At 34.6% G+C, this 13348-nt stretch overlaps 1 protein-coding gene across 2 annotated transcripts; it reads right to left on the bottom strand.

The window, feature by feature from the left end:
• Nucleotides 1–3783: 3783 nt before the first annotated feature.
• On the bottom strand, nt 3784–12813 carry gorasp1a (golgi reassembly stacking protein 1a). 2 transcript variants are annotated; one of them, XM_087239301.1, is made up of 9 exons: nt 12625–12792; nt 11908–11988; nt 10734–10937; nt 10071–10157; nt 9828–9958; nt 9577–9718; nt 7664–7751; nt 7443–7583; nt 3784–5358 (listed from the first exon to the last, which is right to left on the bottom strand). In XM_087239301.1, the coding sequence occupies exons 1-9, from the start codon at nt 12688–12690 to the stop codon at nt 4913–4915; spliced, it is 1386 nt and encodes a 461-aa protein (XP_087095427.1). In that variant the 5' UTR covers nt 12691–12792; the 3' UTR covers nt 3784–4912.
• Between the last annotated feature and the right edge of the window lie 535 nt (nt 12814–13348).

Raw genomic sequence — 13348 nt, 5'->3', positions numbered from 1 at the left:
ACTTTCCTTGAAAAAATAAAAGTTTTTGCTAAAACAGTGAAACCCCTTCTAAGTTATTTGTGAAGGCTTATATTTTACATTACTGTAAAAATACTCCAGATGTATGTCAGTGTTTTCAAACTAATATTTCAAACTATATTTGATTTACCAAAGTCACACAAGTGACAATTTCACATCAGTCACATCAATAACAGAGAGATGTCACATCCATACCAAAGCTTTTTCCTCATGAATGCAAAAATGTCAAATAAAATAAAATCAATGACATTTGTTCTAGAGTAAGCAAACGCTTATTCTTTTAATTTGAATTGTTTCTTTAAGGTTGTGCAGTTTAATTCACAGAATTTTCGCTAACTTTTTAAGTCACATCCATAACGCATGTTTATTTTTGTCATTTAAAATCTGAAAAACATTTACGGATATTTTTCTGATCCCATAATGCTGTGGTTAGTAGTTTTGGAAAATATAAATAGATGTTTCTATAAATGTTAATATATACTTTCTTTGTGAATTTATGTTTTAAATTTTTACTGCAAATGTCTCATCCATAACGATGGAATTGCTCTATTATAAATAAAAAGACTGACTCTTTATGTGGTTTCACTCCTGCATATTAGACATCTTTAGATTAAACCTTGTGATTATAACTGCAAAAGTACAAATACGTACTTTTACTTTCGTTAGATTTAAATCCCTTTTTAAACATATTCATTAGATACCAGATCTTTTATTACTTATCAGGCAATAATTATTACATAAATAGATATGTGGGCTACTTTTTGATTACATAGCCTACTATACACTTTTAGATTGTGGATAATTGAATACAAGATTTAATTTAATTGAATTTTAAGATTTAATATGGTGACCATTTTGACTAGTTGTAAAAAGCAGCTGACAAGTCAAATAAAAATGATTAATACAAAAGATCTCATAAATCTGTCTAATAAATCAGTGTTAGTATAACATCCACTGACTAGCTGAAAAAAGTACTAGTCCATAATAATGAAGACACTATTGTCTATAAATAAGTACAAGTGGTAAACTTTTAAAAGGCTTGTCATAATAACAAGCAAAAAAAATGACAGAATGTTTAATTTTGGGAGAAGGAAAATTCTCTTCAGTAATTACCTTCAATAATTAACAACACCAAAGTATAAAAGATCACCACTAACGACAATTAATTGTTTGGATCTTTTATTGCCGTGTACGATTCCAGTGTTTTCACTTTGTTATTTCCCCACAAACCAAAAGAATACAATTTGTGCAGTAAAATTAAACCATTTTTGTGTTTAACCTTCTTGTCAAGCATTGGTAGCATTACAATACAAAAATATACATATCAGGAAGAACAGATATTCTGTACATTTGTCTTTAAAAAAGTCAAATAGTTTTTCCTCATAACCATAACAACGTACCATTAATGATATACCCCAAAGAGATGTTTTCTTCAGGAATGGACACATATAAAGTCTTTATTCATAGCTGAAACTCTTCATGATTAAGAACATCCGATCAAAGAGGTATTGTATTATTCAGACCTTCCCATCAACAAGACACAGAGAAGTGTAAAGATATGACACTATTCTTAAATGTGGCAGTGATAGTTGCACTTCATCTTAACACCACTGAATTTTCAACACAATACCCATATTTGCATAGATCAATAAATGACTAATCACAAATAAACATCCAAAACAATTAACAACCGAATACATGTCAAAAAAAGTTAAAAGTGGCAAAATATATAACTTTGACAACTTTTTCTAGTGTTGCTTTAACACTATTGTCAACTAACATTTAAGCATGAATATAGCATTACTCTCTCCAGCCTAAATTACACACCTGAGAAAGGGCCTGTCCACAAACCCACACTTACAGTCTTGGTCACTTAAACACATGTCTACTTGAATGATATTTTTCGTGTATTTAAATTATGTGTTCATAAAGTGGGTGAACAGCAAAATCCTCTAAGTGAAATTGACTCAGTTTCAATAGTATTTGGTCCCTCTCTAAATTGAGTTAATGTTAATCAAGTTAATGAGACAATGAAAATATTAGGTGATGATTAAGGACTGATGATGAACACCTGCTGTTATTAAGCAGAAACACAGAAGAGAAACACAAAACTTTATGTACTGCTGACTTCAGTCACACCCTTAAATATAATAAATTGAATCTCTCAAAATCTCAGCAGAAGATCAACTCGATCAATAAGCAACTCAACAAACAGCAGCTTTACTTATTACTAACCTGTGTGCCTTATTATAAAGAGGGACCAAATACTCTCTGAACTGAGTAAATTTTACTCAGAGGATTTTGCTGGAGGATAATAAAGAGTAATATGTATTATTTTGTACGATTTTAAAGTATATTAACTGTAAATCTGAATTTACATTGTATTATATTTTGTGATATTTAACTGTTTTATTATTAGACTAACAAAATCTGTATATTTCATATAACAAACAAAACAATTTAATAGTTGTGGTGTTCTTCTTTAAATGATAGAGTAAACATTTCTGCAGTATGAACCTACCAAATTATAGCAAGATCTTGACAAAAAGTCTATTATTATCATTTGTTTCCAGAACATAATGCATGAGGAGATACACTTAGCGTTGAAAACTGCTCTGAAGTGGGATTTTAGATATGTGCACACTTTCAAGCGGCCAAAAAAGCAAATGTGGGTATTTGGACAGGCCCAAAAACTAAAGCCCAAAGTGTACATCGATTATTTTTATGGATACATGTATAGTCAAACTCACAGCCTTATAAACCATAAACCCAACACATACAAACTTTCATCCTTGTTTAGTTTTATGATTGATTAGAATGTCATGATTGTTAGAACTTGGTCTGTCCACAAGGTATCAAACTAAACTGTGCTACTGTTTCACAAACAACATATAAGGGGAATAAAACAAGAACAGCAATTGAAAAAACACTGACAGCAAAACCAATAGACACTTGTATTCACACACTTGTGTAAGGGGTTTAAAATATTGTTTTAAATGAGTACAAAAATGTTGTCACTCATTAACTAAAGCTATGTGATCAAATCGATTTGAAACTGATATCGCAATTTAGCATAAGCTGCAACTATCATGCACATCAGGTCAGGAAAGCATGGCTCTGTGATCAGTAGTAAATCCTAACAGGGCACTCTCATGCACAAACTGTAAATACGGCGCAACAGAAGAGACTCAAGATATCAAACAGAGCTGATTTAACTGCCTTCATTAATTCAACGACTAATAATCTCAAAACTATGAAATTATTTATTATACTGTTATTAAATGTAGTATATTAATATACTTTCAGGTGTAGAAGCAACACACACCCATAGATCACTTAGAAATAACGAAAGCAGCGGTCACACTGCAGATTTTAGAAATACACAATTAAATTGTCTGTGATTATGCACGTGATTTTGCATAGCTTGTCAGTAAACTAAGACTCTGTGTAGTAAATGCTGCTCCATTTAAAAGCACATTCCTACTGATTACAGAATCAGCTTAACTGACAAAATGCACACACAATCGCTTTCGATTAATCGTGCAAGCCTACTTATAACATAAGAAAACAAAAAGCACCTGCATTGGATTAGGCCGAATCTTTATTGTGCACCTAAAAAAAAAATATATATATATATATAGTTGAAGTCAGAATTATTAGCCCCCTTTTGATTTTTTTCTCTTTTTTTAATATTTCCCAAATGATGTTTAACAGAGCAAGGACATGTTCACAGTATGTCAGATAATATTTGTTCTTCTGGAGAAAGTCTTATTTGTTTTATTTCGGCTAGAATAAAAGCAGTTTTAAATTTTTTTAAAAACAATTTTGGGACAAAATTATTAGCCCTTTTAAGCTATTTTTTTGATAGTCTACACAACAAACCATCGTTATACAATAACGTGCCTAATTACCCTAACCTGTTTAGTTCACCTTATTAACCTAGTTAAGCTTTTAAATGGCACTTTAAACGATACAGAAGTGTCTTAAAAAATATTAAGTAAAATATTATTTACTGTCATCATGACAAAGATAAAAAAAAATCAGTTATTAGAAATAGGTTTCTAAAACTATTATGCTTAGAAATGTGCTGAAACAATATTCCCTCCATTAAACAGAAATTTGAGGAAAAAATAAACGGCCGCTAATACGTCAGAGGGGCTAATAATTCTGACTTCAACTGTATATATATGTTATCAATTTTTTTTTTTATTAGAAAGGCTGTGTACTCAGCGGGAAAAAAATTCAAAGTAACAAGTAAGAATTTGATTAAAACACAAAACCCACATCCAGTATTTTAAAAACTGTGCTTTGCTTTACAAACACCCAAACAAAATCAATAAAAACCCAATATGTTGCAAAACTTCTTAACGATTAAATAGCAACAAAATATTGTAATGTTTTGTCTAGACAAAATAAGTCTATTGCGTCACAGTGTTCCAATGATCCTTTGTATATATTCTGCCTTTAACTCTACACAATCTACAGTTGTTCAATTGAATGCAGCTATCCATGAGTGCTCGTGAAGTAGCTGAATAAATACTAAAATATTTAAAACAAACTGTCAATTAAATAAAGGATTAGTGTGCTACTTTCAACTTACCGTGGGACTTAAACAAGTCTAAGGAATCTTAGCAGAGTTAATCAGGTTTCAACTTAGTAACATAAAACTAAATTAAGATCGTGTATCTAAAAGGAACCAGTGGCCTACTTACATTCCAACAGCCTATAATAAAGCCTATCAGCACAAAAAACACTAAATAAAATAAATTGCACACAACCATTAAAAAAACACACTCTCAAGATTCTAACAGTAACAAAGCCATTAGAAAACACACACTCGATGATTGTTGAGCAACCTCGTAAACAAGATACAAGACTGTACCTGGTATTGACACTACTGGAGAGCAGCTTCAGCTTCAACATCAGCATTATGAGAATCAAATGAGGTCAGATCAGAGGAAACAGGCTCCTCTTGGCCCTCAAATGATTGAGGCTTCTCTGAAAAACCCTGACTGACACCATCAGTTTCTGAGGGGAAATGTTCTTCAGGCAGAGCAGACGACTCCAAATGAAGAGCGGCGGGGTCAATGAGCAGGGAAGAGATGTCTAGTGCAGGTATGGAAGAGTCGAGAGGCGGGATTGAAGAATTCATCAAAGATGCCACGTCTGTCGGCACGCTATTCTCGAGAGGAGGATTTGGGAGAAGAGAGTGTGACAGAGAAAGAGGAGGAGAAGCATTTGAAGGTGGTGTAATGGAGGAGCTGAAATCCACTGCAGAATATTCCTCTGTAATTTGCTCCTCAGGATCACCACTATGGAAATCACTGTCTTGAAGCTCCTCTGCAATAAGAGACAAATCAGAGCACATTTCATGACCATGACTTGAGCTCACAAATTGAATTCTGTTCACCTAATCAATCTGTGTGTCATTTCATCTTTTCATATTCAGTTTACCCAAAGGCCAAAATAACTGATGCTGGAGCATACCTTAAAGTCTGTTGATACCATGACCATCTGATATAGGTCAAAATATGTGACAAGCTTTATTAAAACTTCATTTTCGTCCTTGACATCAACCCCCCATCCCCCCCAAAATGCCGAAATGCTCATTTTGTTTGGGAATTTTTTTTACCTGCCCAATGCCAGTTTAGCCAATTGTACTTCAGCACACCAGGCTGCCTTGGTGGAAAACCGCATATTTCATTCATTCATTCAGAAAGGCTTTAAATCACTTGCTCTTATCCCCAATCTGGCAACCTGCGCTTGTGTTTGTTTTTATCCAGGAGTACATTACCCAGTTCAACCACTGGGTGTTAAACTTATATACTGCACCTTTAAAGCACTTTACCACTGCATGAATCTTGTCACTTTCAAATAGCTCTTGAACCAAATCAAAGTACTGTTGTATAAACACTGCACACTCACAACTGCACTCTTACAAACTTCTGGATCATGTCAAGTTGGAAAGCTAAACATCAAAATCAGATCTGTGCTTTTTCCCATTAGCAATTTGAGCATCCAATTTACTGTTGTCAATCTGAGCATGACATTTCAAAAAATAAGTAATTATTTCTTTTTTAAACAATGTATTGCACTGAATGTATTTTCTGAATTTGCACTACATTTAAATTAGTGTTTTAGGTCCCAGATCCAATCAGGGTAGGGGTCCATCTATATTTTGGTCATTGGATTTTCATTTTAGAAACAAATAATGAAAAACGAAAAAGGAAAACAAAAAACAAATATTGAAATACGAGGCGTTTTTCTTTTTCATTGTAAAAAAATGGATAAGCAAAGTTTTAAAAGAGTAGGTTTTCATTTTATAAATCGTATAACAAAAAGGCTGACTTATTCACGGTGACGCAATGCTGCCACACACAGACTAGCCTACTATAGGCTATTATTTTTCTTCAATTATAAAAGGTATTTTCTTGTAATAATGGGATTTAGTTTTTTTTGTTAGCATGTTATAAATGGAACAACGTTTATTTTAATGCTGCATGCAACGTTTTCATTGCTTTACTGAGTAAGTGGAATATGAAAAGAACAAATGATACACAGATACTAAAGCTACATTTACACTAGAATTTGATCCTCAAAAACAAAGACTTTTGGAAATGCTGCAGACCCCTATTTGGACTTTTAGGATTGCATTCAGCATTCACCACAACAAATTTCAAAATGAAGACATTGCTGCCCACATCCACTTCCTGATTAACTCGTCTTATCATTGTGTATCTTTGTATTTTTTATAAGCCCCTCTCATGTTTCTTTTTTGTACTGCAAAAAAAAAAAAAACCGAGAGAAAAAACGCTGTATGCTACTTTATTGTGACTATATACAAAAAATTAAAAAATATATTAAACCTATTACAATTTCTAATTATGTTTTAGGCTTTTTTGCAAGACTGAAAACGATGGAAAATTTAAGCGGTTTTGACTTTATAATGACAAAATATATGATCACTCTGGAGCATCTCTCATGTACACAATATATTACAGCATTGTTAACTTGAGATTGAAAACTGCAGTCTAACAATCAACTACAATCTGTACTGCCAAATGAAGATGTGGAAACTGGAATGTGTGAATTGAAATGCACTGCTTCCATAAAAATGGTTGCAATGTAATATTTGATTGCTAAACTACTACAAAACAATTGCATTTGTTGCGAAAGCGTGTTGCTTGATTAAGTTTAACTTCATTTGGCTAGTTGTTTATAATGAATGCCATTATAATTTGTATAATGTTATTTAATAGTTGTGTGCAGGCTACAAATATGTAATATAACTTTATAGTTATTTTCAGCTTCTGACCTGAATTTAAGGTCTCGTAGGGGAAAAACTGCCAGTATGATCAAGGATCCTTCTCATTTTAAAATCACACAAGTGTAAATATAACCTAAAGTAAGCAAAGTGGCCTCACCGACACCTGATACGTCTGCATCTTCTTTGACAGCCAGAGATGTGTTTGTCATGTCGATGGAGGAAGTGGAGAGGTCCAGTCGATCTGCAATGTCTGAAACTTCCGAATTCATCAAGGCCACTTCTGAGTGATCCGAGAAGCCTGGAGAAACCATTGCTTTGATGCATTACTGTGTCTTGTCATAATTCTTGTTCTACAGAAGAGTTATATCGAGGCCTTACCAGGATCCATGACTCTCTGAATGGGAGGAGGCAGTGGGGTTTCAAGATCCATGCCACTCAATGACTGACCAGACGCCATCAGCGACACCTGAAGATAGTCATTTTAGGTTATATTATAATTTTACCGCATATATTGCAATTTAATCTCTAAGTATTTTTCCATGTCAGTATCTTTTTCAAATCTGAATGTGTTATTTAATAAATTTATGCACATACATAAAACATTTAAGCATTTCACCAAAAAATAAAACTGTGTATGCGTTTAGTTCATCCTTATATCATTCTAAACCAGGCATGGGCAATTAATTAATAAAAGGGGCCACATTAGACTCAAACAAACTCTAGAGTTTAAAAAAGGATCAGTTTTACACAAACAGTTAAGTATTTTCAAAACCAGCATCACAATATCAATCTTATATAAATGCCACAGGGTTGTTTGTTTGATTGCTTTACCTTAGTTAATTTTTATTTAATTATTTATTCATTCATTCATTTTTTTATGTTCAGTGAGTGAATTCTAGCCTGTCTTGGGCTGAACAAGTGCACTAAAATCAGGTTGAATATAAGATGAATATTTGATGTAATGATCATGACTGAGAGAATCTGTATCTGGATTGGTTCAATTATTAATCTGAGGTAATCAGTCTACCTTTATTACTGTGTAATTCTATACAACGTGTGAAACTACCTGGCTGGTTCTTGTCACATGACTCATGGTTCGCTCACGACACTACGAAAAGTTTTTTTTTAACTCGCTGCGCATAGAAAACGTGAGCGTATGTGCATCCCTTCCTATTTTCACCCTGAAACCACGCATCTCCATTTGAAATAACAAAACTGAGCACAAAAAAGACACTATATGTGGAAGTTTTCTCTTGTCGAATCGCAATTTCAGACCTGCGCATTACAAGGCCCTGTTTGTGGTTAAATTTCAATTAAATAAATACTTCACATGGGCCGAGCAAAGAAGTCCAGCGGGCCGCATTTGGCCCAGGGGCTGTAAAATGCCCAGGTCTTTTCTAAACCATTCTGTATTTCTTTCTTCTAGGTATAAAAAAAAAAGTAAACAAATTTTTGGTATATCGCTTATAATACATTTATTAAACTGTCAACGCCAACCTAATTTCACCAAGTAGGACATGTTCCTGAATTAACATCTATGTTGATCGTGGAACAACATTCCAATCAGCCAATCAGAAATAAGGGATTTGTTTACCATTTATGTTAAGTTCAGGTTTACGCTTAGGTTTATACAATTCTACATGATTGTTATCTAACTATTATTTCCCTCTGATTTTGGGAATGATTTACAATTATGGTTGGGTTTAGGGGTAGGGAATGGGTATGGATTACATTTCGGAACAAAAATGATGTTCCAGGATCAACATAGATGTCAACATAGATAATGACAGGATCACATCGTACTTGGCAAAATCATGACGTACAATTGTCATAGCTGGTGATCTAAATAAATTCTCTAGATCACAAGATTTTATGTAAACATAAAATCACCTAAATCTTTCCTAATTTTATTAATGATTATTTTTTTGGTACAGGTGGTATTAGTGAAAGAAAAACTGGATGCAAGTGGAGTATGGCTGATTGTAAAGCATTCAGCACCATCTGTTTGTAAAAACAAGGCTTAGAATGCGGCGCATTTTGAAATTGTAGAATCGATTTCTCAAATGCTTTTTCAACGTAGCTCTAATTAATTTCATTGTGAAACATGGCACTGTCGAAACCTGGACCCTTTCCATTTTTAATAAATGAACAATAAAAATTTTATATCAAATATCTTATTGTGAGGTTTGAAAGTATGTGCAGGCAAGTAAACAACAGAAAATTTCTGAATAAACTCTAATGTAAAATCTAGTGTAATGTAATATTGTGAACACCACATGTGAAAAAAATACCTCTGAGAATCCATTTGTTGGATATTCTTGCTCTGGTGTCCCTGCCACAGGTGACTCTCTTGAACTGACCTTTTCAGATTTTGGGCCTTCGGGTTGTGCTGGGATTCGGTGCAGGTAGCCATATCCAATACCACAGCCAAGACTATAAACGCAAAAACATTACAATGAAATGAACAACAGCTCCAGAAAAGGCACTGATGTAAAACATAACAATCATTACAGTTTTATATCATTAGTAACAGTGTCAATACCTTCCTTCTCCCCCCCAGGCACCATTTGGTGTAACAATGACCTCCCTGCATTTATCTGTCTCCGTATTGTAAATCAGCAGCTTCAATGGTTTCCCCTCATGGGCTTCAATTAGGGAGAAGAAATCCTCAGACTGTTGGGAAATGACAAATCAATGTTTCATAACAATAAACCTGCATAGCGCATACACAGACTTTGTTCCAGAAATAGCGACAGCAAATTCCTAATGATTATTCACATCTTACATCTTGCAGAACCTGGTCAGCTCCAACAATGAAATCTGAATGTTCCTGGAGTCCGGCCAATGCTGCTGGCGAATTTGACTCCACATCCTAAAACCAAAGAGAGCAAACTAATTTTATAAAGAGAGAAAACACATTTGCCAAGATAAAATTCAAAAAATCCAGAGATCACTTGTTAAAAGAAAAAAATGCCTTATTACATTTTTACAATTCCCTTACTGTTAAACAGTTAAGTTTTACCATATTTGAATCCATTCAACTGATCTCTGGATCTGGTGGGAGCATTTTGGCTTAGTTTAGCATAAGTCTGAATTAACTCTCCTTCTGGCGTAATAACCAGGAAACTTTGCTGCAGTACCATGGCTGCAGCAGGCGCAATGAAATTATGTAGTGCCTGAAAATAGCACTCCCCCACCCCTCCAAGCAGGGTCAATGGGTAACAGCATTGCCTAATAGCAATGCACCAACTGCAGCCATGGTTGTTCTTTGAATCAATGATTGATTCTAAGCTAAACTAAGATAAGCTAAATGTGCTACTGCCAGACCTGCAGATGGGTTGAATGGATTCAAAAACGGTAAAACTCAACTGTTTACCTCTAGATGACTTGTAAAATGAGCCTGTTTCCAAAAAATGTTTTAAATTCTTTTAATTTAAAAATCACTTACAAGAACATGCCAGACATTTTCATTAGCGCCTTGAAAGCTACAGAAACGAACACTGGCTCCCAGAAGTCCTTGTCCACCCCACATGTTGCTGGGAACCACCTCTAGCTCCCGCATCCTCATCGTCTTTGTACTGTAAACTTCCATCTTGACTGGTTTCTCCACATTAGCTTTGAGGAGGTCCTTGAGCATATCATTCTCCTGATTCTGTTCAGACGCCATATTTGAAACGTTACAATCCAAGAAAACACTTTTGACCACATTTACAGTAGACATATTAAAAGAATTAGAAGAGTAGCCATTGGCCATATTTCAATATTCCAGAACATTCTTGTACATTTCAGTGATTATATCTGTTCAGTTTCACTGACTAATAAGAACCAAATAAATAAATTGCATTATTAAAAGGACAGTGTATGCAGAACACAAAATGACCGCTGTGAGACAATAACAGTTAAGAAAGTATATGATTATAGCAATGTAGATGTTTTGAAGAAACCATTTAATAACTCAACACACAGACAAGTGAGGTGATTACAAATACACTCTTCTTAAAGTTTGATTAAAAGTAAAGCTTAGAACAGGGGCAGCCAAACACGGTCCTGGAGGGCCGGTTTCCTGCGTATTTTAGTTCCACCCCAGTTAAACACACCTGAACCAGCTAATCAAGCTCTTTCTAGGTATACTAAACTTTCAGGCTAGTGTGTTGAAGGAAGTTGGAGCTAAACTGTGCAGGACACCGGCCCTCCAGGACCGAGTTTGGACACCCCTGGCTTAAACTATATAAATCTAGCTATGTGAGATTATAATTTGAATTATTATCTTTCTTTGCTTAATTTGTTGACATTACTGAATATTTCACTTTCCATTATCTTAAACATTGCATTAGAACTTGTTTAATGTGTCTTAAAACAGCAGAAAGGTTGTCAGGAGATTCTAACGTTTTGCATCTTTTAAGTTACATAAGTTCTTCACACAAACAACAAAAATATATATATATTTATAGTACAATAATAAAAAACTCATTAGTTTTGTTGTTATTCTCTATGTGAACATAATCATCTATTATGTATAATCAACAATTATAGCTTCACTGAGGTCTCAGACACTAGCTGAGGTCTAGGGATTAAAATAAACCTTTGTGCGAAACAAAAACTGCCCAATCCAACAAACTTACAAGGCGGTTATGGCCAATAGATATGATGAAATCAAAAAAGGGCTCCAAACCAGCTCTTTCTGCAGGTGAGTCTTCCTGAACCTGTAAAGCAATTGGAGCAAATCACTACAGAGCACAAATCCCATACAGATCTATTGTTTGAAACACATTTAAATCCCTATTCACTGAAGATGTACTATATTGCACATACTGGGAACTATAATAGCATCCATGGAATACAGTAGTGTGTATTCTGAAGTGATAAATCTATGAGAGACTGAGAAGGTGTTTATGTAAATATTACGCAATGTCTCGCTGTCTCCCTGCGGGTTTACTCTTCAATGACGTGGCGGCTGCGCTTAAATATTCCTAAATCCACGAGCTGCAGGATTACCCTACAGACCACGTCACTCCAAAACGCAAAGAAACAATACAATCACTTTATAGACGTTGAGGACTATGCTTTAGTGCTCAGGAAATCACAAGACAATTCAATGCTACAGAAAAACTGTCAAACATAAACTACAATTTTCCTGACATTTTCAGCAACTATTTTTCTTTATTTTTCAGGTTTTAGTGGCAAAATCTGGCACAGTTGCTTATTTGTCGAAACATTTCAGTACGCCATGAAAAAAGCAAAACATATAATATGCCTATGCGGACATGAGAACTTCATCAACCCAAAGCTAACATGCAAAGCTGTTCGATGTCAAAGTCAGCAAAATAGAAGTGATTTACCCCATGGACATGATATCCTTCTGTTCCCCCCTCGGGCCCATCACCACTGCTCTGCGTCAAACCCATTGCTTTTGAGTGTTTCGATGTTTTGTAGAGTTATGTTTAGCTTTTCCGAAACAAACGACCCAGACAGAGATTACTCATCGCATCGTGGCCATGTTGTCCATCTAGACAGGGGAGAGCAATCGAACATGATGACAACGATCAAGACACTTTTCTGTCTCCGAACTCTAGTCTTTTTAGTAATAATACTTGTAAAGATGTTGTTAACTAAAGCAGTGTTTCTCAAACTTTTTCCACCAAGTACCACCTCAGAAAAGAAAATCTCTCCAAGTACCACTAAAATGACTGGTATTGAAATACACAGAGGCCTTATTAAGCAGCTAAGGCTATGCATAGTTCAAAAACGTGGCAGATTAATTCGTATTATAATGAATACTTATTAATGTCAGCCACTTTAAACATAATAAATAGTTTGAACAATAACACACTTATAGTAAAAAAAAAAATAATAAAATGTCAACGTTTAAATTAAAATGTGATTTTATCAAAAAGTATTATCATAAATAATAACACTGGCCAGCCCAGGTGGGACCCACAAGGGCATTAAATATATATTCCTGGAAGTATGGAAGTAGCTATCAAAAGATGGGTACACTGTGGTCTCTGAGTCCCACACGGACCATCCAAGGAGGGTCCCACGTGGGCCACCCCAGTTGGGCCC

Source organism: Danio rerio, chromosome 2 (assembly GCF_052040795.2).
Source record: "Danio rerio strain M-AB ecotype USA chromosome 2, GRCz13ab, whole genome shotgun sequence".
NCBI lineage: Eukaryota > Metazoa > Chordata > Actinopteri > Cypriniformes > Danionidae > Danio > Danio rerio.
The sequence above is the reverse complement of the archived record's forward strand: the minus strand, read 5'-3'. Positions and strand labels throughout refer to the sequence as shown.